This window comes from Pleurodeles waltl, chromosome 1_2 (genome assembly GCF_031143425.1).
Source record: "Pleurodeles waltl isolate 20211129_DDA chromosome 1_2, aPleWal1.hap1.20221129, whole genome shotgun sequence".
Lineage (NCBI taxonomy): Eukaryota > Metazoa > Chordata > Amphibia > Caudata > Salamandridae > Pleurodeles > Pleurodeles waltl.
In genome coordinates, this window is record NC_090437.1 from 1,109,927,366 (window position 1) to 1,109,953,571 (window position 26,206).

The 26,206-nt window shown below is 43.4% G+C and overlaps 1 protein-coding gene across 2 annotated transcripts in view; it reads right to left on the reverse strand.

Annotated features, from left to right (window-relative positions):
• The window catches only part of SLIT2 (slit guidance ligand 2), a 598,494-nt gene that overhangs the window by 546,282 nt on the left and 26,006 nt on the right, over positions 1–26,206 (reverse strand). For both annotated transcript variants that reach the window (XM_069202176.1, XM_069202175.1), the window contains exon 4: positions 9,318–9,389. In XM_069202176.1, coding sequence (XP_069058277.1) covers positions 9,318–9,389 — 72 coding nt within the window. The remainder of the gene's footprint in view (positions 1–9,317; positions 9,390–26,206) is intronic.

Genomic DNA, 26,206 nt, shown 5'->3' on the forward strand with positions numbered 1-26,206 from the left:
CAGGGTTGGGTTTAGTTACATCAGGAATCATGTACGGTAGGATCAACTGGAGAGTGACTGGAATTGTCTATATGTGCCTAAGATGGAAGACTCTGTTGGGAAGAACAGGCACTTGGGCTCATCAAGATAGGCAATGGACTGGATTGATAGAAACCGGCAAAACATTGCAACACGTATGTGGGGAGCCACCATGTACCATCCTATAATGGGGAGACAGTCTGTGGAGAATTCCTACCACCGGTTTCTAACATTGGGGCATCCTGTCTTCATCACCTGACATTCTCACTCTCATAGAGTGCTCTCTACCCTATTACCCCACTGCTTGCACTGCTGCACATCTAAGTAACTTGTTAGGTCTGATTGTCACATTTGTCAATATACAGAACATAGCCAGAGAAGCAGCAAATATATTATTGTGTCCTTGTTAGATGTTTAAGATACTTGGCACTGTGATTACAGGGATTTTGGCTAGGTGTCCTGGGAGCAGCCTTGTCTAGAGAGGAAGTGAAAGCTTAGTGAGGAACCAAAACAGACAGAAGCATCAAGAATCATAGACTCCATCTTCACAGTCAAGCAATAATTGAATAAAGTGCCCTGACTTTTCTTGGGCTCATGGAAAGTCCTGCCCAGTTCCACCACTTACACAACATAAAAAGTTGCATTAAATGATAGAGAAGAGTAACCATATCCATCTCATGCTGCCATTTCAGATGCAATACAGGGAATGGCTGGCAAAAGTGAATCCCCTCTTCCCAGTAGCATAATGTCAGAATCCTATAGCTCCAGCGTTGGTGCTGTAGGCAGCCACTCTTCTTCCTCCTGCTTCTGTCACTTCCCTGTGGCTCTGTAGGTCAGAAGAAACTGGTTATGGAATGTACGACAATCTGCTGATGTGCTGTCAGCAGAGGGACTCATGCCTGCCCATTCTAGGCCTTTCCACCCGCTCAGTGATCACCAATTTTCCCGCTGTGTGGCAAAAGCCAGTGACCAGAATTTCTAGCAGGCGAAACACATGCCCTGAAACTCAGAGTGGCCAAAGTGAATACTTTCGTATTCTGTTTTCAATGATTTTAGCTTCTAAAGTTAACAAAAAAAACCGTTTTTGAAACTTGCCTTTGGCTGATCTCCGAGCAGAACACAGGTTGCAATAAATAATGTCTGTTAAATGTTTCAATCCAACCACGACTGGCCTCCAATGTCCTGCTCCATGCCCCACACAGAATCCTTTTTCCACAACCCACAGCAGTCTGAGGTGACCAAAATGTGACATGAGGTGTTTAACAAAACTCCTGAATAAATAAATGATAAACAACCTCAAGGTACCAACCTATATGTATCAAGATATATGGGTGGTGTGGTCTGATGTGTGTTTCTTGTCTTCATTTTGCCCTTCCTGAAAACCCTCTACATCAGCGGATCCCATCCTGTGGTCCGCATCCCCCCAGAGGTCAGTGAAACATTCCCAGGGGGTCCGCAGGCCTGTGCCAACAGGAAGGCACTTCCCCAGCTGGGAACTCTGAATGAAACATGTCTGTGTGTTTGTTTATATTTATTACTTCCTTTGTGCATCAGTTTTAAAAGCACTGCAAAGTTCCTTGTACATCCAGCATCTTTCCGGTAAAAATAAAAGCATCAAGATAACTCTGATAATTAATATACCTACTGGAAAGAGATGGGAGTTTTGTCTAGTGGCAGTTTTGACTCATCTAAGGTAGCGCAGATGGTTAATATGCCTGCTGCAAAGAACGTGTAACATGCAAAGAACAATATTTAATGTGCATAGCACAGTGGGCTACTGCTTTTGTCAAAGAGATTTTTTTTTTACTCTGCAGTTTATAAATTACATTCCTAATCTATCACAGTGAGCTATGAACTTCCATCAAAGAGCTGCATGCAAACTGCATGACACAAATTAGAAAGTTATGTTTTTTTCCTTAGTCTTTCATTTTATTTATGCTGCTGTGGATGACGTGAATCCTACATCTTGTAGTCACCTGTAAGTGCTCCAACACCCTACACTGGTAGGAGATGTGCTATAAAACAAATTAATTACATGGAACACAGACTATGGCGCATTGCGAGGTCCTTGTGGTTTTACTTCCTCACTACGTATTAATGTGAAAAAGCTTTAACAGATCTTATGTACCTAAAAAATAAAATCAGAAATCTCCTGGGAATTGTAGAACCTGGCCTAAGAATTCAGGTTTCCTAAATAAAACCAAACATTAAAAAGTTAGTTTAACATTTTTCGATTTTTGAATATATTTTTCAATATAAAATAATTATATCTTCAGTAATTCAAGTTCCTTGTTTGTGTATTATTTGCAAATTACTGTTTTAATGTTTGAAATTTAAGTCATACAAATTGCTTGAGGGTCCTTGGCTTCCGGTAGTGATTCAGTGGGGTCCTCATGAGTCAAAAGGCTGGGAACCGCTGCTCTAAATATTCAGTGAACTAGTGCACCACAAGCACACCCAAGCCTTCTTCCTCCCTGCAATTCTTCACACACCATACAAACGTATATCTCCATTCCAGGTAAGATGCACACTCCACTGTAATTTTAAATTTGGTGCCTGTCTATCACCAGTAGCAGACATCTGAGCATCTATGTGTTTTGACTTCTGATGTGGGGGTCTGTGTCAGAATAGCAAGTTGTTTCATGTCTTAAAAAAGACCCCAAAATTGAGTCGAAACACCATTGTTAAATTGGTCAGGATTGCGGTCTGTCCTCATTCCTCTTCAAGATTGGACCCCTACGTGTGGATCCAGTGACTCAGAGTTACTCTGACCCCATGTCATAAGACAGCTAAACTTTAAGGGACCAGTAGGATTTAACCCTAAAAAATGAGTTAGGTTTATCTTGCCAGATAATGTAATTCACGTCACTGAATTTGAGACACTGGTTTGCTTTGCAAGCTGTGTTTAACCAGTGGCTGCTGCATCTTGTGCTCTTACGGTTTTATGCATATATGAAGGAAGCTTGAAATGACACTACCTGACCTCTAATTGTTATTTGTTTTGAGAAAATCTAGCACTGATATGCCCAGTGCTGTACCCATGTTGAGTGCTAATGACACTTGATAAACAGCCATTTGCAAAGTCAACATGTTTGTGTGGCTGCCAGCCCCTTGGCGTTGTCAATGTTGGTTTTCTTTTGTCATGGATTGTGCACAACTTCATTGTTGGAGAAGCAGCCGAGCTCTCGTCAACCTAAAAAACATTGGCTAAAAGCAAAAAATATTTGTTTGGTCTCAAGAAGCACACATTGCCATAGTAGTCCATGACACTGAATGGCTGAAGGGAACTACATATTGTGTGTGTTTCAGCTCCATTGAAAAGAGGGCAAAATACTGTCACTCACAGTGAAGTTAGCTAGTGGGTGAAGCGGACTGAGCTTTTAACCCATGCCCTATGCTGTAGTGGGTGGAAGGAAAATGTTAGCGAGATAGAATAACAGACCAATACATGAAACGTGCTGGCTGAAAGCCCCTGTAAAGTAGTATACTATAAATATAATGTTACTAACATTGCGGTCTTAACTAACTCAAGGACTAAAAAAAATTCACTATACAATTGCAAGAACACCTAGAATTGAGAGTGCGGGTTTGCTTTGTTCCATGTTCTCATTTTGTGCTGCCTTGGACAAAATTACGACTTATGGTACAAAACTAACACATAAAGATGCTCTAATCAAATTAACTTTGAGGTGATGGATAAAATATTGAATAAATTAATGTGATACTTACTATGGTGGTTGGCCAAATGGCACAAAATCACGTACGTTTTGGCTTGGTCACTTAATATTATATATAGCACTCTTTTGGTGATGGCAGAAACTCTGTCAGGCTTATGCGCAACTTGAAATATAAGTGGAGTTGAGTACAGCATAATAGTGTTTTTGTTGAAGTTTCATCTTGCAAGAAAATGGTGCCCCGTCTGTTCTAACCTCCAGTGCTATCACTTCTCGCCACTTATACACCCCATCTGTCAATGAGTGCTTGTAATTTTATTACACTGTCCTGTAGTTTATGTAGAGTTGGTATTAATTTACAGAGTCCCGTTAATGGACTGGATAAATGCTAATGCTATTTAAACTAGGCTTCTGCTCTCTCAAACACAGCTGCAGCCATACTAGTATTTCTGTGCAGGCAGCTTGACCTGGGCCGCCAGAGCTAACTCCGCCCGTCCAGGGAGAAATTGGAGCAGGCAGCAAAGGGAGAAGCCTGGTTGGGTTGCTGGTGGCGGCCAACGGTGCCTAACCAGAATTCATATCCAGCACACTCCATTTCTTTCATAATGCTATAAGGCTGCACAACATTGCCCGCAGGCTTTGTCACCGGGTATCTCCAAAGCAAGTATTCACAAAGTGACTGTTATGCTGGTGGTGGGCTGTTGCACGGTGTATAGAGACACGGCTAGACTGGACAATAAAACTACATTTAGAAATAACTTTGTAAGAGCCGCATAATACTGCGCCAAATTAGGTAGTTTGGGTCTCTGAATCGGAGTTGGGAGCCTAGGAAATATTTTTCAAACCAGGTCCAAGCAACTAATTTTCCAGCAAAACTTTTCAGATATATTGGTGAAGAATCGAAGGTTTAAGAACCTACATGGAAAACACTCTTGTAAAACATTCCAGTATGCTAAGATCTGAAACAATGCCCATGATATTCACTTATCACTTTTACCTATCCAAAGTCAGACAACCCAGTGCTAAAAGCCGTCCCCACTTTCCGCTTTCTCGAGGGTTTTTAATATGTCCTGTATACCCAGGCTAGTGCTACATCAGTGAACCTTTCCACCCAACAATCAGTTCAGAAATGCAAAGCGTAGCTTCATTTTAAACATTCTGAAGTTTTGGTTACAGGAGTTTCAAACACATCACAGAACACACATTTTTGTGGATCTAATTAACAGAACAACTTGTTTAACGTAACTTAAATGTAATATCTCGTCTGTATTGTATTACAATACAATAACTAGGTGTTTCACATTCTTTTCATGAAAAGTGATACAGCGCTACACAAGTGACCCACCTGTATAAATACTTAGTGTACCTGAGGCCCCGATCACTTCACTTGACTGTTTCTGGGACATAAAGGAACGGTCTCTTTTTCACAACTGTGTTTCAATAGAATCTCTAAATTAAATGTCCAGCAAGCAAAAGGCAGAAAGCTATAAAACAAAACGCTGTTTACTGCTCTGACATAAAAAACAATCAACAGTGAGACAGGGAACCGAGGCAAGGCTTAGCGATGATATTTAGATAAGACAGGGAGAAGAGAGACATAGAACAGTACATCAAACTCCATCAAGTGCTAGGTTTATATGGGTCACGTGACTGGTACTTCCTGGCTGGGAAAAACCTTTTCAAACTCAAGGTGGCAATGAACATGACCGCAGAATCACAGAAACCCAGAGGGCGTGGAAAGATACCACGCACACGTTTTCTTCCGATAGCATCACCGATTGACTTTCTGTCCCAACCTTAGCCACCTAAAATGTTCATATGTGGTGCTCGGGCCTACGGGTTAAGGAGTAGGTACTACAGAAAGTAAACATCACAATCATTTTGAAAATAACTAGCACTGACGAGAAAATATTACCAGTTTCCAGGGTCAAAACAATGCTAGGGCATAAATGTATTAATAGCAGGAAATTCTGCAGGTAGTCCAAAAATAGGAAGGGAGGCTTTGATCACATAAAAATACTGTGCATAGCCACAGAGAAGGAGGGTGATGTCTGGAACTACGGATCACATGGGACATAACCATCTAAGGATACGGGACTTGAGCTCACTCACGGATCTGCACTTCCAAAGACTAATTAACTATGCAACGTCACATTTCAAAGCAGCTAATGCACTTGTCCAAGGCAAACAAGAGCACCAAGCAGACACTTTCATGGTCTAATCCACGCTAACCTCGGGGCAGAAGAAATGCAATACCACAGATCCATCCCTCTCCCCTCCTCCCCCCGCCGTCTCCTCCTCATACACCGCCCGCTTTAATGTGTTCTCTTCTCATCCAGGGCAGAGCATTATGAAATTTCACACACAAGTTTGTTACGCCTGATGTCAGAGCACTGAAAACCAATTACTCAGGCCTATTTCAAACCTAAGCAGGTTTACGTCATCATAGGCCAATTACTCAGGCCTATTTCAAACCTAACCAGGTTTACCTTATAAACCCCGTAACCCGTCCTGCATTATTTCTCTCACTCCGATGGCCGAGAAGGAGGTATACAAAAAATGAAGGCTCACAATAACAGAGGGAGACTGAGAGAAACAGAAGAGCAAGAGAGATGGGCGAGTCGGAGAAGCAATTACAGAGGGCAAAAGGGAGAGCTAGGAAAAAAGGGTATGTGCCAGCGACACAATTCAAAAGTTACAATGCTCTCTGATCATCATTTCAAGGCGAGCCTCTTGACTGCCCTTCATTTATTGTGCTTGGTCAAAAGAAAAGTGAGACAGATGCTGAAACTCAAAGCCCTCAAAATATATTTCCACTCGACTCCTAGCAACAGACTGTACAGAACAATTTACAGTGGCCTTAACAACTGACATGCACTTCTCGTTAGTACATATATCACAAGTATGGCCTTTCCACTTATGGGGAGAAAATGGCTGAGTTCAGCATGTCACACCCACAAGAGGAGAACACTATATATACATCCGTAGGTTCAACAATATGAGATTCTGCAATATTTACAGACTCCAAGCATTCACCTGCAGTACTCCGATGCTGTATCTTTAGTGAAATGTATATTGCCAACTGTAACGCCGTGGAGCATATGAATTAACGGAAGAACGAAAAAATTAGAAACCACATTGGAGAAAACCACGTCAAGGAAAACCAAAGAAAACTTTAAGGATACACAAAAAAATCAAAAATTAAAGGAACAATTTTAAGGGAAAGTTGATTTTAAGTAAAAATCTAAAATTACATTAAACTGGGTGGAGTTTACGGGTACTGGGGGGGTTTGGGTTCAGGCATGGGTGATGTTTGGGCTGGTGAAGTGTCATAAGGGCTCACGAACAAGTGGAGTTTAGGAGTTTTTAGGGTTAAAAAATGGGAGGAATTTAGAGCTAGTGTGGGTTTTTTAAGCTTCAGTGATGGATAGAGTTTCGGGTGTTGAAGGAGTTTTAGGGCTCATGAGGGGGTGGTGTTTAGGGTGGGGAGAGTTTTTAATGGCGCAAAGATAGTTAGAGTTTAGGTGTAGAAAGGGTTTCTAGGGATCAGGGATGACTGAAGTGTAGGAGCCAGTGATGAGAGGTGTTTATGGGTTGTGAGGATTGTTTTAGAGTTCAGGAATGAGTGGAGTTTAGAAGTGGTGAGGGGTTTTAAGGGTGTTGGGAAGGGTGGAGGTTAGGCATAGAAAGTGGTTTCTAGGGTTCAGCAATAGGTGGAGTTTAGGGGTAGTTTTTTTAGGGTTCCAGGATGGGTACATTTAAGGGCAGAAATGTTTTTTAGCGTTCAGGGGATGGGTGGAGTTTAGGAGGCAGGCATGCATGCAGTATGGACGTGGTGGGGCGTTTTTTAGGAGTCAGAGATGTGTGCAGCTTATTGGTAGAAATTACTTTTAGAATTCAGGGATGGGTGGAGTTTAGGTGTCAGGGATGGAAGTAGTTTAGGTGTGGTTGAAGGTGTTCAGTAAGCAGCAATGAATGGTGTTTAGGGTTTTTGAGGGGGTTAGGGATGGATAGCATTTAAGGGTGGTGAAAGTAATGTTTGGGGTAGTTTGCTCTTGCATCATACTTTTTTTCCATAAAAGGTACTCATGCCAAATGTGTGTCCTTTATTTCCATTATCCTGGGGATTCAAAATATATTCTCTTCATTTCTCTATTTTCCCTGCAATTTTCTGTTTCCTGACCCCTCCCTCCTCCATTTTCAATTATAACATTTAGTACTTTTTCAAGAAGTAAGTTTTAAACCTAGAAGTTATAATTTCATAGGCCCTCATTCTAACCCCGGCGGTCTCAGACCGCCGGGGCCAGGGTCGACGGGAGCACCACCGACAGACCGGCGGTGCCCCGCAGGGCATTCTGACCGCGGCGGTTTGGCCGCGGTCAGAAAGGGTAAACCGGCGGTCTCCCGCCGGTTTACCGCTGCCCTTAGAATCCCCCATGGCGGCGCAGCTTGCTGCGCCGCCATGGGGGATTCTGACACCCCCTACCGCCATCCTGTTCCTGGCGGTTCGCCCGCCAGGAACAGGATGGCGGTAGGGGGTGCCGCGGGGCCCCTGGCTGCCCCTGCCGTGCCCATGCCAATGGCATGGGCACGGCAGGGGCCCCCGTAAGAGGGCCCCACAAAGTATTTCAGTGTCTGCCTAGCAGACACTGAAATACGCGACGGGTGCAACTGCACCCGTCGCACCTTCCCACTCCGCCGGCTCAATTCTGAGCCGGCATCTTAGTAGGAAGGTTGATTTGCCCTGGGCTGGCGGGCGGCCTTTTGGCGGCCGCCCGCCAGCCCAGGGCAAATCCCAAAATACCCTCAGCGGTCTTTCGACCGCGGAGCGGTATTTTGGTGGGGGAACTTCGGCGGGCGGCCTCCGCCGCCCGCCGAAGTTAGAATCACCCCCATAGTGTCAAGGTAATACCAATTTCACATCAGTTTCCGGTTGTCAATCACTACTATGCATGAAGCGACAGAGCAATATGGAATATATTAGAGGCGATCGGAGAAAATCAGATTTTTAAAGTAATCATATAAAAAGTACAAATTGTGTAGATGCAACACGGGTTGTACTGGAAGCATTTTAATACCACCTACACATATTATTTATTGCCCCAATTAACCATAAAACGCCAGAAAAAACGCTATGAAAGACAATAAGGAGCACAAAAAATAATACTGTTCAATTTTATATCCGAACGTCATTTAAGTCTAATGATCACGCCACTTGTACAAAAAAAAAAAAAAAAACTTCTCCTGCAAGCTATTTTCGTGGTGTGAAAAGCCACTCTGCTTCACAGCTGGATACCAAAGTCTGAACTAACCTGCCAGTGTTTGTTACATGACATAGACAATGAGAGAGTCGCTTACACCACAGCAGGTCTGTGTGCTCACGAGCTAGAAGTACACCTGCCGATGGGATACAAATACACCAGACGTACACAAATGCTGGTAACAGAATGCTCCCCTGAAATGCACACACTGCAAGACAAGAAGGTATTTGTGGCTCACGTTCTTGTAAGTATACAGAACAACATAATCGATGTGCGCGCCGTGTTTGTATCGCCTAAGAAAACGTCGACAAAGTTTAGAGAGGGCGGTTTAAAAATGAACAAACATTTCACTGGGGTGACTTACAGTCGGTAGAGTTTTGGAGTCCCCAGAAACAGCAGCTCGGGCAGCACTTGAATGTTGTTTCTGTTTAAACGCCTTAAAAATAAAGAAACACGGGCATTACAAAATGGAAACGGCAAAGAGAAACACAAAACACACCTTTAAAATACATCTGAATACACACTTAGAGATTTCAAATGATTAGTATGTTACATATGCAAAGTAGTGCTTGCTATCTAATGCAAATTATATTGACATACTGGATGGAATCTATGTCCTCAAGTGAGTGAGGGTAAAGCAAATGTGCCACAACCCATCATGGGAACAGGAAGTAAAAGTATTATTTAATATAGATATGACAAGATGGCGCATAGCATTTTTTTTTAGTAAAACAAGCCTAGTGATAGAAAGAAAACAATTTTAATGGAATTATTGTTTCTCCTTAAGTTACAGATTGAAATATACCCTTCGAAGGCGGAGCCAGTGGCGTAACTTAAGGCCCGCATTGCTGGGTCTGGAACCAGTTCGCGTGATACACTTGTGCACCTGCCGTCACTGTGCATGGCCTGTGGGCCCGTGGGCTGAGAGCTCCTGACAGGGATGGGGGTGGGGAGGGTCTTCCATGTACTTTGCAGGGGTAGCTGAAATTCCACAGACCTATAGATGTGTGGAAAGCCAGTATGGCACTGTAGCTGAAATGGATTTTCCTTGCACACAAGGTGCATATAGGAAGGGGAAGAACATTCATTTTGGTGTAATGGCAATTTGATCTCTCTTTATGGTATACAAGCTGTCTTTGTGGATATTATTCCCTTATGATTCTCTCAGGGTTCAGCTGCTTTTTTTGGGAGGTGGGGGGATACTCAATAGTGAAGGTCTGCCTTTTCATGCCCACATACCACACGTTATCACTAAAACAGATTCCTGACGATAGACACCCATAGTAAGCATCCATCTCCATGGGCAGCAGCACTTCAAGTGTTGTCTTCCTGGATTCCCTATGGTTTCCAGGGAAGCCATGGACAGAAAAACCACTGTAAGAAATGAAGTTGGAGGGCCACTCCAAATTCTGGGAGCCCTTTAACACTGAAGCCGCTGTCCCTGATGGGAGAATTGGCAACAACTGCATTATTTGGAAGAGTCCTAACCCAGCAGTCTAAATAATGAAATAGAATGCAGAGGTGAGGTCAGGAAATTAAAACTAGACTGAACTAAAATGTAGATGGTAGGGCAGTGAAGCATCACTGTCCCCAGTCAGAGAAAAAAACAAGCATTTTAAGGCACACTGTGCTTATTATTAAACCCAGTGGCATATTTACAAAAACTGAAACATCTGCATCAGATTTCTTGCCCCTGGTGCAAATGCTCTGACGCCATGGATGTGATGTAGTTATAGTACAGGGCTCCATGGCACAAGGATTCATGGATGCATCAGAAATTCTGACGCATATGTTGGTGCTAAAGTGACTCATTGCTGGAGCTGCGTTGTAAAACTGATGCAACTCCAGCAATGCGTCAGAACGCAGAGGCGAGTCCCGCTGTGAAAGTCGTCCATCAATCCTTACGCTTGGTCTGAGCAGACCTATGGATTTTGACACAGTGTAGTCATAGACTGACACAGTGAAAAGTTGTAAATTTCACTGCGTCAGTGGAGTACTGATTGCGCCGCAACTGTGCCAAAAAAACGTGATACAGATGTGGCGCAAGCTCCTTGAAATATGGGCCCCAGTTCATGAAAGAACAATTCTTTTTAATTATGAGTTATTGAATTAAAATGTATCGGATACAAAAATGTTCTCAAATGAGGACGGGGAATTAACTGGGCCCATATTCTGCTTTTCACCGTCATGGTGTACTGTTCCAAGCAGAAGGCCATTGCATAAATATTCCATCAGAAAGGGCATTTCAGATTATGTATGTAGTTCAAAAGTATACAAAGGCCAGGAACTCAGACACTTAATTGCATATTTTAACTCATTTTACGAAACTTGAAAATGTATGGTTTGGTAAGCTATGCAATGCTCTCTTAAAACACGATACAATAGTAAAATCATTGATTAGCTCTCAAATAAGTGCAATGTGATATTGTGTGCAGGTGCCACGGCTACTATTATATGCCATACTGTTGCTATTATTGAAGTGTGATCTTAAATATTGATCTTTAGCACTTTCATAGATGCAATGTCACTGCATTAGCCCAAGGCTCTGCATCTTCTGCAAAAAACGGTGTTACTGATATGGTTGATTATGTACATGAAAGAACAGTAACAGGATATCATAGACAGATGTAATGCTTCTTTAGAATGCAGTGGGTCAAGGTTAGTTCTGGATTTACCACATCAGTGTGCGAACACCACCAGGATTGCAAAGAGGAGCACTTCAGTATTGTGAACATCAATGTTGGTCCTGTACTGTCACAAATATGATGTTGTTCGAAAGCTGATTGACATCCCCCTGTTAACTGTGTCCTTTAGGCTTTCCTAGAAACCAAATAAGGTAAGATAGATATCTTCTGTGTTCTATTGCTTCTCGTATTTCTATTGCATATTGTATTACATATGATGTCAACTATAAGACCTCTTCAAGGGCCCTCCACTGCACAATTATTAGATACGTCTTGTTCCAGGCACTTTTGGTTGATATACATAGGTTAAGTTTCCATGTATTGTGGTTAAATGGTAACGTGTGGTGGGCTAATGCACCTATGTGGAATGTCCCTTCCATTCCTTCCCTCCCCCTACGGACTTCTGATACTATGTGTGCTTCCAGCATATGTCTATGCTGTATGTTCAGAGTGGGTGCTGTGTAATGTGGTATCCTGATTTTCTTCTAATAAAGGATTGTTAAACAAACGAAAGCTGACTACCAACTTACAAAAACGGATCGAAAAAAATTAGACCTGCTCACCACCGATTTAGATAACAACTCGCTTTTGTCTGTCAGCAGCACACATATTATTACTTTATTGAATGCATCAAACTGAATGTAAAACTCGCGGAAGTAATAGAAAACCCCAGCAATCAGAGATTGTCAGGCCCTTGTTACATACACTATACACTATGTAATACTGCAAAGGAAGTTAGAGTACCAATAGCCAAGCACACCAGGGCTTAATTACACACACAGTACGGAGTGGCAATACTCACTCCTGGGAAAAGATAAGAACACTGCAAACTCACAACTGGGCTTGTTAGAAATTAAAATTCAAGTAGACACGTATTGCAATCCACGCACCGTCGTGAAGTTGAACTGTTTGCAATCATTACAAAACTTTGTCTGCATGCCAACCCTATTACATAAGGTTTCTGCAATTGTTTTTAGGTGGTAGTGATTGCACCCTTTATTTTAAAAACTGTTAACAGCTTTTTGAAGTTAGCAAAAGTGTCACAGTTTAACAAATTACCTCCATGAAACTTGGAAAAAGTCACTTTTGCTTAACCCCCTTGGCATGACATGCTCTGCAAAATAAATACAAGTTTACAGAGGGAAAATATGGCTAAGCATCTTTTGAGTCAGGCACAGAAACAAGAGTGCCCTTTAGATTTTAGTGGAAAGGGCACCCTTATTTAAATTGGTGCTCTGCTCTCCCTCCTCCCCCCATTCTATTTAGAGTCAGAAACAATCCAGATTTATACAGTGGAACCTTACTCACCTGAAGCCACTGGTAATAACCTTTGACCCGATGGTCCATTCTGGTTGTCAAGTCAACGTGATACTTCTTCTGCCTTATGTAGATTGGAACGATCATGAATCATTTTTCTTGAGTAGGATCACCATGCCACAATGAGAACTCCTAATGTTTAGGCTACTCATTCTGCTGAACTGGTATATGTTTCACTAGGCAGTATCTTAAATTAATCTGTTATTCTGTTAAAGCCTATGAGGTAAGGTATGGCATGACTGGGCGTATTACCATGTAAGGTCATAATGTATGACTTGGTCATAAAACATTGATGCACAGATATACTCAAATAACACTGAAATGCCAAAGTATTCAAAACGTTGATTTTGTGCTTCTTTACCTCTTATCACGACATTAGCAAAGTCTCTACACTGCATGGATTCTAGTGCACTTATTACACCCACATACCTAGACATGTCCTTTAAAATTATGTGGCCAAACCCCAGGCTGCCATAACCATAATGTGGCTCTGTGACCCACACTGATAGAACTGTCGTTAGAATAGCAAACCAGCCAGCTCGAAGGTTATGCTTAGTTGAGGTAATAGCCACGCAGGAAACTTGGTCTACGTTACGGTATGCCTTGCTAAAGCCTGTGTGTGGCAAAATGTCCCAATGTTGTATTTGCTTTTGATCTGAGATCATGTATTATTTTTTCACATCCATTAAGGCAGTGTTTTAAGTACGTTTTTCTGCGTCACAGAACCTTTACAGTTCTGGCATAGCCAAATACCTCTTATACACAATGGGTTATCCTTCTTAGACCATTACTTGCTTTCACCCATGCAGCTGCTACTTATATAAAGTGTCATCTGCTACATTTGGAATAACCACAAGAGTATTGGGCAGTTATACATTTTGCAGCCACGATTGACCACAAAAAAAGAGTTTCAACCATTGCAAACTACGTTCCCCTGTTTTATCACCGAACTCCAAGTTTAAAGTTTCTACATAACTCAGTGACGTGAACGCCTACATATCCACTCGTTGTATTAAGCATAATTCAAAACAATTAAACTCTTTTTCTTCTTTGCTTCATCGTTTTCTTCTTTGCTTCATCCTCCTCCTAGTTTCCTCATTCCAACTCTTCTACCATTCTCTACTGCTGCTCACAATCTTGGGCTTGACAAATCACTTACTTGTTATAAGAAGACACTTTGGGCCTCATTCTGAGGCCGGCGGGCGGGCCGCTCCGCGGTCGAAAGACCGCGGAGGCCATTCTGGCTTTCCCGCTGGGCTGGCGGGCGGCCGCCAGAAGGCCGCCCGCCAGCCCAGCGGGAAACCCCTTCCCACGAGGAAGCCGGCTCTGAATGGAGCCGGCGGAGTGGGAAGGTGCGACGGGTGCAGTTGCACCCGTCGAGAATTTCAGTGTCTGCCAAGCAGACACTGAAATTCTTTGTGGGGCCCTCTTACGGGGGCCCCTGCAGTGCCCATGCCATTGGCATGGGCACTGCAGGGGCCCCCAGGGGCCCCACGACACCCCATACCGCCATCCTGTTCCTGGCGGGCGAACCGCCAGGAACAGGATGGCGGTATGGGGTGTCGGAATCCCCATGGATTGGATGGAGGATTCCTGAGGGCAGCGGAAAACCGGCGGGAGACCGCCGGTTTTCCCTTTCTGACTACGGCCAAACCGCCGCGGTCAGAATGCCCTTGAGAGCACCGCCAGCCTGTTGGCGGTGCTCTCGTGGTCGTTGACCCTGGCGGTCAATGACCGCCAGGGTCAGAATGACCCCCTTTATATTTTGACTATATCAAAAATGCAATAGGAAAGGTGTTAGAGTGTAAACTCTGACAAATGCAATAGGAAGGTTTTTAGTATCCAAGCAATGTGAACCCAAGACAGAGACTACTATGCACATAGTACCACTTACCAAACCCACACCAGTGAACCGTCAAGTGCATTGCTTCATACACTGCCAGCAGTATCACCATATACTTAGGCAAGGCATTATTATGCATTGCATGCAGTAGATGCCATCAGAACACTCCTGGATCTGTGGAAATGTCTGAAGGACTACCCCACTGTCTGGAGAAGGAAGATTGAACCTGCTTGCCTTGAACCCAAGCTCCCAAGAATTGACTCCAAGGGTCAGTTGGCTGACCTCCTGTTTGAGCTGCAGGGCCACAACAAGCTCATGCAGGCACCCCTGGCCCTGCCTAGGTCCTGCTGCTGGTAATGATCCTCAAGAAGTGCACCCCAGGTCCTGGACCTTTGGCTGGCATTAGAGTGCACCCCTCCTGAACTCAAGATGAACATACAGAAGCTCTGGGCTTCTCACAAGAAGTGACCTCTTGATGCAGAGAAAGGACCGCTCGCGACCACCACGCTCAACACCAGCGGGATCTGCACTTCAACCCTACAGCAACCAACTGCAACGATCGCCAAAGCGAATCTCCAGCGAGACCTGCACTTGACGTTGACAGTGGCAGCCCGCATCAACTGCCAATGTGATTCTCCAATGACAGACGGCTCTTTATGCTACAACAGCGACCGCCTGCAACACCAGGCCTGCTCCTCACTTCCAGCCAGTATGAATGATAAATCTTAAGGGGGACAAACCTGGTTCCTGTAAATGACCCATGCGCCATCATGGTCAGCTTGAACTTGTGATTGTGCTTTGTGGCACTATTTTTACCTGAACCTTTATGAGCTCATAATTTCAGCTCTACTGATTGGATGTTTGTCATTTTGGTGTCATTTACTTTATTACATTTTATTTTACTTGTGTTTTCACTTTATTACTTTTTGAGTACTGCAAAAAAGAATACATTACACACTGCCTCTAGTTTAAGTCTGACTGATTTTGTGCCAAGTTACCAGAGCACTAATAACAGGTTTACATAGTGACTTTTGGGGTTCACCCTGACAAGGATTGTGTTTATTATTTGAGTGGGACTTCCACCCCTCTGAACTAATAACCCAATTTCTTCCACCAGTAAACAGTAAAGCATTCTTTTGAAATGCACAGGCTTACATAATTGTTTCGGATAGTCACAGAAGCAAGCCAGAAGTATGTTAAAGGGAAAAAGCGCAAATCAGCAACAGCCTTTAACTCTTACTTTGTAAATGGCTATAAATGACAGAGCTTCATCAACTGACAGAGTGCATGTGTACTGATTTCAAAGGAAAATGTATGTATACTTATTCATTTATGCAAAAAGGAAGAGAGAACTATGGGTAGTTCCCAAGTTTAGGTGGAGAGCAGCTCTAGGAAGTAGCACCCTGCAACACCAACAACACTCTAGATTTGCTCACCTCAAATGTCTGTTTATCTAGCAAAGCTTTTAAGCATAGGATCCGCACAGTGCTATCTACGCCGAGCTAGATAGTGACAAAGTCTTTTGCCATTTGTACAGCAAAGTCTTTAAGCATAGGTTTGACACAATGTCAACCTTGCCGAGCTGTAAAATGACAAAAGCCATTTACCACTCCAGGCACAGTATTACAGCTTTAGACTGGTAAAATACCATCCAAGCCAACCTGGAATAAATAAAAGAAACCCCTGACACGTGGTTTGCTCTCATTAGAGCTCATCAGAGAGGTTTAGCTTTGTCCAGTCACAAGGGAGCACCCAGTATAAATAAAAATAAATCCCTTTCAGGTTTAGAGTGACACATAAATTATGCAAAAAGGAAGAGAGAACTCTGGGTAGTTCCCAAGTTCAGGTGGAGAGCAGCTCTAGTAAGGAGCACCCTGCAACACCAGCGACACTAGATTTGCTCACCTCAAATGTCTGTTTATCTAGCAAAGTTTTTAAGCATAGGATCAGCACAGTGCTATCCACGCCTAGCTAGATAGTGACATTTAAAACTATTTTAAGTCAACATTTACTCCCAAGTGACAGTTGTGCACCAAACAATAATAAAACGTAAATTCAATTACAAAGAAATAACTGAGAGATTGAGACTACATACTTCTAGATTTCACCAAAATATGCTTTTATATTTTGTGGGTATGATATGAGCAGTCTCTCTTTGTAACACCTTCCCTACTGTGCATAAAATGGTGTAAGCATGATAAACCTGCTATGAACATGAACTCCGATTTGGACCCACTGAGAAATAATCAGCTCATATGCATTCTGGATATCTGTAAAGTAATCAGCAAAGGATGGGGACACCTTTTGGATAGTGGGGTATATATAGTTATCAGACAGATGCATTTGTCACTGGCATGGCTGAACAGGATATGGAAAGCTGTACTATATAAGTATTGAAGAATACTGGTAAGTGGTAGCAGGCCTGAAGGTAATACAAAGAACATTAAACAATGTGTTGTGAATCAGCAAATCAATAGAGATTTCTGTTGGTCACTGAGGAAAAAAAAACATAAGGCTAATTAAGTAACTAAGTGTAGTTATGAAGTCTGAATCAATGTTATACTCTTTTGGCACAGAGCTCCCCATACCATGGAGAAGCACACCAAACTGCCACAATATGAATCTGAGAGGAAATACTCCTATCTCAAACACGATACAAAGGAAGTTCAATGTTTCCTCAGTTACCATCCCCTCCTGTCGTCAACCAAAGGAAAAAAAAAATCATCCCATTTACTGCCTCAGTGAGCTCATGTCGTGGTTTCTACCCATTAAGCCTTCCTACCCACCAAAAGTCTTCCCCGATCCATCCTTCCCTCCATAGTTCTAGTCATACCACATCCCAGTCACAACCGAGCCCTCTGTGCCCCTCCCTTACATGCCTATTCTACTTAGTCAGCCCACTATTAATAAACTCACAATCCTGGTCAACTAGCTAGAATGTTGAGCAGGCACTGTGCAAGATCTGCAATTTTACTTTGTTAACTCTCGCGATAGGAACACTGACCGTGGCAAAGTCATTTATGTATTGTGAACAGTAGCTGACCATTCCAAAAGAAGAATGTACCAGTGAAACACCTTGTTGGAGTTCAGCACTTGTCAAGGCTTGAACTTTTGCAGGATCAGATGTCATACCATCATCAGAAAAGATATGGCCACGGAATTTCAATTGTGTCTTATTGAACTCACACTTGTCTGCGTAGAAAGTCAAACCTGCATCACTGAGTAATTGGCATACTTCTGTGAGGGCTCTATCATGTTCCTTCGGTTAGCTCCAAAACAGCCATGTCATCACTATAGTTAAATGCATTCACAACAGGTTGTATGATGCATCAAATGATGTCTTGAAAATGTTCTGCAGCCGATGACACACCAAAACTAAGGGGGTTATTCTAACTTTGGAGGAGGTGTTAATCCGTCCCAAAAGTGACGGAAAAGTGACGGATTTACCACCAGCCGTATTACGAGTCCATTATATCCTATGGAACTCGTAATACGGCTGGTGGTATATCCGTCACTTTACCGTCACTTTTGGGATGGATTAACACTCCTCCAAAGTTAGAATAACCCCCTAAGTCTCTTGTATCTAAACAAACTAAGATGTGTATATGTGATATATGTGTAATATATCTGCACCTTTCTTTTAGTTCTAACTGATGGTAACCTTTATTCAAATCAAGTCGAGAGAAGATTTGGCTCCATTCAATTGGGAGATCATGTCAGCAATGTGCGGGCCTCAGTGCTGCTTTTGTTCAATCGCTTTGTTCGCCTGGCAGAGGTCAATGCATATGCGCACAGCTCCTTCATGGTCTTTTGAGGGCACTAATACTAGGGGTGAAACGTCTTTCACACCATCACCAGCAAGATATTTGGTAATCTTCCTGTTATCAGTCTCTTGAAGTGCATCTATGAAATCTTCAAATGTATCTATCCATGCAGTACATCTATTGCTAATATTTTGCTTTTTGCCTTTAAATGGTCATGAGAATGTGAAGAGTTTCAAGAGAAACAAACGTCATCAAAAATGCTACGGTGTACTTCAATTCAAAGTTCAGCACTGAGATTGTGGTTGACCCCAGCCCAGTTGGGTTAGGCGCTATACTTGCACAGCATAGAGGACGCCTAAATGTAAAACGACAAATGGGGCCTATGCTAGAAATTCATCTCAAACAGAACATGCTTATTCACAGCCTGGAAAGTAAAGTTTCACTGTAGTATGGGCTTGTGAACATTTCCATGTATTACTCTACAGAAAGCCTTTTAACGCCGGTGACTGATCATCAAGTTTTGCTGACCATCTTCAGCAATCCAAAAGCCAAGATACCTCCTTGAGTTGAACGATGGGGACTACGATTGCAAGAGTACAATTATACAATTGTGCATCGACCAGACAAGAATCAAAATCCTGCTGACTACTTTTCGAGAGTGCATAGTCAAGGTCATAGTACTCCATACAAAATGGCTGAAGCCTGCATTAATTTCATTGTCAGGTCAAGGACACCAGCTGCTCTATCGTTAGCCCATATTGTAACTGCAACGAGTCATGATAGCTACGTGCTAAAGTTAGAAGACGTAATTACATCTCAGTCGTGGAACAAACATGCTCAACCTCTCACTAATGATGGTGAATATCAAAAGTACAGGAACGTCAAAGACATATTGGCGGTCATTCTGACCCTGGCGGTCTTTGACCGCCAGGGCGGAGGACCGCGGGAGCACCGCCGACAGGCCGGCGGTGCTCCAATGGGGATTCCGACCGCGGCGGTAAAGCCGCGGTCGGACCGGCACCACTGGCGGGGTCCCGCCAGTGTACCGCGGCCCCATTGAATCCTCCGCGGCGGCGCAGCTTGCTGCACCGCCGCGGGGATTCCGACCCCCCCTACCGCCATCCAGATCCCCGCGGTCGGACCGCCGAGATCCGGATGGCGGTAGGGGGGGTCGCGGGGCCCCTGGGGGCCCCTGCAGTGCCCATGCCACTGGCATGGGCATTGCAGGGGCCCCCGTAAGAGGGCCCCTACATGTATTTCACTGTCTGCTGCGCAGACAGTGAAATACGCGACGGGTGCAACTGCACCCGTCGCACAGCTTCCACTCCGCCGGCTCGATTCCGAGCCGGCTTCATCGTGGAAGCCTCTTTCCCGCTGGGCTGGCTGGCGGTCTGAAGGCGACCGCCCGCCAGCCCAGCGGGAAAGTCAGAATTACCGCCGCGGTCTTTCGACCGCGGAACGGTAACCTGACGGCGGGACTTTGGCGGTCGGCCTCCGCCGCCCGCCAAGGTCAGAATGAGGGCCATTGTCCCTAACTTAGGAAAGAATTATATTGCGAAGATAGAGAATCTTGATTTCGGAGTCTGCAACAAAAAGTGATAGAAGTAGCTCATGAAGGACACTGTGGTATTGTTGCTACAAAGAGAGCTCTCCAAGACAGAATGTGGTTTCCATACCAAGATGAAAGAGTTGAAAAGGAACTCAAATCATGTCACGTATGCAGCTGCCTGTCTGTCAACATCAGGACAGTGCGCGCTCTACGGACGACGGAAATGCAAAAACCCAGCCTTTATGCAAGGGCATAATTCATGCATTGTATTTATATGGAGTATGTTAACCTTTTGCATTGCAGACTTTAACCTTGAAAAACACAATTAATGATGTTTGCAATTACTGTTCATTTGCATTGTATTCCTGCAGACTTACTGAGGGTGTTAGGGTGTGGTCCCTTTCTAGGACCTTCTAGAAGCTTTCCCTGCAGCATGACTGGGTGTGGTTTGTGGGCTGGGCCAGACTCTATTTAAGGGAGCCAGCCCAGCTCCACATGCTCACTATTCAGAGGTCCCGGTGCAGAGCAGCAGCAACTTCCTGAGCTCCTGTTCTGGAGGCCTACCTTGATGTTCCAGGCCTGCCCCGCATTATATTGGTGATCCTTCAGCAGGGTGGTAAGGCGGAGGTCGGGCTGGGCCCCGACCCCGTTCTCAAAGACTCTTGAGTTTTGGGCCTACTCGTGAAACGTTCAGAGTACGCGAGTCATTGCTCTCATGTAAAACTTGATGTTCAGATCGGGGGCAGCTTGCGCGATCATTTCATGGCATTTGCATGTTCTTGTTCATATCGGCAGTGTGCGCGATTCATTTCCCGCATGTAAAACTTGATGATCAGATCGGCGGCAGCTTGCGCGATCATTTCATGGCATTTGCATACTCTTGTTCGAATCGGCCGTGTGCGCGATTAATTTCCCGCATGTAAAACTTGGTGTTCAGATCGGCAAAAGCTTGCGCGATCATTTCACGGCATTTGCATATTCTTGTTCGAATCGGCAGTGTGCGCGATTCAATTCCCGCATGTAAAACTTGGTGTTCAGATCGGCAAAAGCTTGCGCGATCATTTCATGGCATTTGCATATTCTTGTTCGAATCGGCAGTGTGCGCGATTCATTTCCCGCATGTAAAACTTGTTGGTCAGATTGGCAAAAGCTTGCGCGATCATTTCTTGGCATTTGCATATCCTTGTTCGAATCGGCAGTGTGCGCGATTCATTTCCCGCATGTAAAACTTGGTGTTCAGATCGGCAAAACCTTTCGCGATCATTTCATGGCATTTGCAAACTCTTGTTCGAATTGGCAGTGTGCGCAATTCATTTTCCGCATGTAAAGCTTGGTATTCAAATCGGCAACAGTGTGTGCGATCATTTCGTGGCATTTGCATATCCTTGTTAGAATCGACAGTGTGTGCGATTCATTTCCAGCATGTAAACTTGATGTTCAGATCGGCAACAGTGTGCGAGATCATTTCATGGCAATTACAAATTTGATGTGTAGTGTTTGTTGAAGTGCACACATTTATCCTGGGCTTCTGGATTTTCTGTGAAGACGCTAAATTCAAAATGTGACATTCTTTGTGCAAATTAAGTTCCTAGTACAATTCCTATTGTTTTCCTGGGAATGCTTCAGATTGCCTTTGTCCTCATGTTTAAAATGCAGTGTTTGTTCTGAAACATTATTCTAGAAGGTTCTTGTATTCCTAGACAGTATGTGACATTTCATGAAAAGTCCATATGAAACACTGTATTAACCATTCTTGATTTTTTCCAGGTACCCAGAGTTCTTGTGGTCTAGTGAAAGTCACTTCTTAGGTTATCCATGGTTACAGTATGAGAAGGCTTAAAACCATAGTCTAGTAAAAGCCACTGTGATTATATCTTGATATTTTGTTGTTTAACCTTTTGCTTCCTACAGGTCTCCTTCCCAGCTGTTCCCTACCTAATCCCCTTTTCCCCCACTTGGCCTCTCTCAGGCTCTGTGATATTTCTATCAGAGTTTTGCAGCTGTCTAGTGGTGGACATGTTGGGAACGTGCACAGGCCCCCGAGGATCTGGTCTCCCTGACACTGTCAACCAAAGTCACTCAACATACTCTGAATATGTCATAACTCCCTAAACATGCCTAGAAGACAATAGCCATTGATTTCTTTGGTCCACTTGACAATGGACATCATTTAATGGTGACTTTATATGAATATTCACATTTTCCTTCGATCGAAGATCTCTCATCCACAACAAATGAACGAGTAATCGAAAAACTTTATGGCGTCTTTGTAATATGGGGCTTACCAGCCATTGTGAAGTCTGACAATGGTTCACACTTCAACAGCAAAGAATTTCAAGAGTTTCTGGAGAATCAAAAGATCACACCCTAATGGCCACAGGCCAATTGACTTGTTAAGCATTTTATGAGTATGCTAAGGAACACTGTGCAGCGTGCAACTCTTGAGAAGCTCAGTCTAAAAACAGTAGTGAACTCTTCTCTACGAGCTTATCATTCAACACCCCATTTGACTACTGGTGAAAGTCCTGTGACTTTGATGCTCAGGACAGCAATAGCAACCAAGATACCCCAAAGGACCACAGCACATAATAGTAAGGAAAACCTGATTCGTACGAAGAACTTGGTTAAAAAAAAAAAAAGTATGCAGAAAAGAGGTAACTTGCAAAAGAACTCTCATTCCAAAAAGGAGATTTTGTGATCACTTGACAGTTATGGAAAAGAAAATCTGATGCTCCTTACAATGCTGAACCTTTCCCAGTAGTGTCTACCAAAGGACACATGGTGACTGCCCAACAACCTGGGAAGTCCCTTACCAGAGACTTTTCCCACTTCATGCCTGCATTTCATCGGTCTTTAAATTGAGCTGGTTAAAGAAAAACGGATTCTAAAAAGTCAACAACTGTTGTTGATTCCTTACCATCATTGGCAATGTCTGACATCGAAGACAGCCGTTTACAGCTTTCAATAGCCAGAGTGGGTTGACAGTTGAAAGCGCCAAGAAGATTAACTGAAGACACATAATTGTACATGTTTCTCTATATATGTAGATATTTGTGTCTGCCTCTTGATTTTCTACAAAAAAAATCACATTTTTCACCTAACAGAGGGGGAGATGTAGTGTCTTGCATGAATTAGACCCGAACCTTTCTGGCTCCCCGAGTACTCCGTATCAGTATGACGTAATCGCTAGAATAGAATGTAATGAAAGCTTGGTTTAGAATGTTGGAGTTCATAGGTACACACAGAGGAATAAAGATGTGAGATTTACAGCTCTGTGTGTGGCTTAGCTATTCAGCAGGTACCAGGCCGGGGAAGACACTACAGCAACTATCAGAGTCAAAAAGAAAGCAACTGTCAACAGATTCTGATCTTTTACACCTCTGACAATTTAGAGTGCGGGCAAACCTTGGATCCCCATTCACCAATGCCATGGGTGCCCATGTGTTGGCATAGTTAAAGACAATCTACAGTGGTGTTTACCACACAAGGGCTGCAGCCTCAGTTGAGAAATGATGAGGACCTGGATTAAAACAATTTAAAGTCTGTCATCCATTTGGCTGCATGGCAGGGTGGACGACTGGGACCATAATGGCATGATAAATCACATGTGATTTTCCTTTGCTGATAGTGAAAAATTATGGTTGTGGACTAGAGATTATTATTACGCCCTTGGAATAACCTGAGGAACTACTCATAGAACATTCATCACAGCCACCACACACCTAAGCCATCCATCGGTCATAATGCAGGTGGTAACCACATCATTGGTGGTGATTGAAATATCAATTGCAGGGGGCCACTAAAGACTAAATTCCATATTTAGAGTTTGACAGACAGATTACTTCATCACAAACATGACGGACAGCCTTTCGCCTTATTATGAATGCCATAGGTTGCAATGCACTTGTAACAAGGTGGATGGGAAATCCATCACATTTGTGATAGAGTAACCCATCAGACAAACACCAAAATCAGTCCTGCAGCAGTGGGAGATTGTTCAGCAGCAATAGGGCTATTAAAAACAGCAACAGAAGTGGCCTAGGACTAGACTGGTTTCTGTGCTGAGAGAGTTTTACCATTGAAAAACAATGATGTGGCTTACAAGAGAATGGCCAGATCAGGACTGGACTGAATAATCCTTAGGTGAGTGTCTGTATCAGAAAGAAGGAGCCAGAACAAGCAACCTGATCTTGATCTCCAGGCACAAGCATAAACAGTCTGCTGGCAGTAATGCATGCTAAGTGAAGCCCAAAGCCTCTGCCAGAATCTGATGTGGAAGTGCTGCTGGGCCAACAAAATGCTTTACATCCAGCACAGATTGGTTAGTGGTTAGTGTAAATAGATTTTTCTTTGGTTGATTGCACAGTTTCAAGGACTTGGGTTGAGGTTGATTTGCTGTTGATATATACGGAGGCAAGGTAGCTTCTCACTAAGCATCCACCTCGACCACCTTTGGCCACTGGTGGCTCTTTCTAAATCATATCAGATTTTTTTGCAGACTTTGCATGTGTCCTGTACACATAAATGACATGTTTGCTTGCATAAAATTACGTGATTCTGCTTTTGTGAATCAGCATTGGTTTATGATGTATCTAACGGATCACATTCTATGTATTAGTCTCATTATCAGAAAAAAAGCTTTATGAACTGGAAATTAGGAGTCTATACCCACTGAATAGCTAAAGACATCACAAATCTTGAAAGTCTTTAGTAGTGGTATTGCAATCGCACCTCCTATCCCATAGGCATGAATGATAGCGGGCAACGTAAAATGCAAATATGAGGAAACTGGTCAACAAGGTGCATATCGGTATTGGAGCCTTGCTACCAAAGGCTCAACCATCAGTGGCGCTGATTGGATCCACTGAACTCAACTAACTACATACGATATCAAACGCACGCTCAACAACAAGTCCAAATAAGAGTCTCTGAATCCAGATAATAAGGATATGTAGCCAAAGGTGAAGTCCAAATTCTGTATTTGTGTGCAGCGCAATCAGTTCTTCTAAGTTCAAAGATTTTTTCCCAACAGACAGCACATGTTTCATCATATCCGAGCCTTTTTCAAGGCTGTAAGAATATATAACTAAAAACATTGTACAGTGTAAACTATAGAAGCTGACAGGGATCAATCTTAAAACATGCACCCATTGAAAAATAAATATGTGCATTACCTAGATGTAAAAGAAACAAGCATTTGTTATTAGCATTGTACAGTCCGAACCCGACTTTTGTTGCCACATAAAATGAATAGTAATACAGTTTTACATAAGCGAGCCGATGGCCACCAAGAGCGGGAAGGAGACACACAAAAGGAAACAGAAGTTCACTCGCAGTCAAAAGTATCGGCAAAAGTGCAGTTATGCATGTAACAGGGTTGATGTCATGCAAAGCGCTCGACTACTGCCCAGCGAGATTGTGCTGCATAGGAAATAGAAAGAAAAAGTAGTCAAGAAGCCATTTGGAAAACATGAATCCCTGTATGTTTTCAGTAGTTGGCCGGTAAGCTTGAGGAGGGCTAAACACTGGAAAAGGCATGACGTATGCATGCCTTTCACAAATGAAATCAAGCGATTTTTAAAAGGCAAGCCCACAAACCAAAAAAACTGATGGACGTGCGGTGGGTGTGGTTAAAAGCCCAAAGAGATTACAGCAGTCAAGAGCGCTGGACCCAAAAAATGAAAACCAAGAAGATCTCAAAGTGCACAGTGAAAAGAGTAGAAAGTAGGGCTCAAAGACTCAGTTCTTGAAGACATTTCAACACCACCATGAAGACGAGGTGAAACCAAAGCAAATGCTGTGTGGCCAAATGACCATTAAAGAAACCACTTGAGATGTGCTAAAACCAGTGCTTAATTTGTGCTTGTTGTTTCCGGTGTTGAGCACCGGCACTTATGTTTGAGGGCCGGCGCTTAGTCTTCTGCCTCAAGCATTTACTGCGAGCAAAAGACACGTTTGGGAAAGACAGAGGAAGAGAAAAACAAAAAGCGTCATGATGAGAGAAAGCAGAAAGCTGCAGGTTTGAGCTGAAGGGGCAGGGAGTGGCTTTAAATGGATTGAAGAGGTCAGAGATGGCATCGGGATTATGCTGTCTCA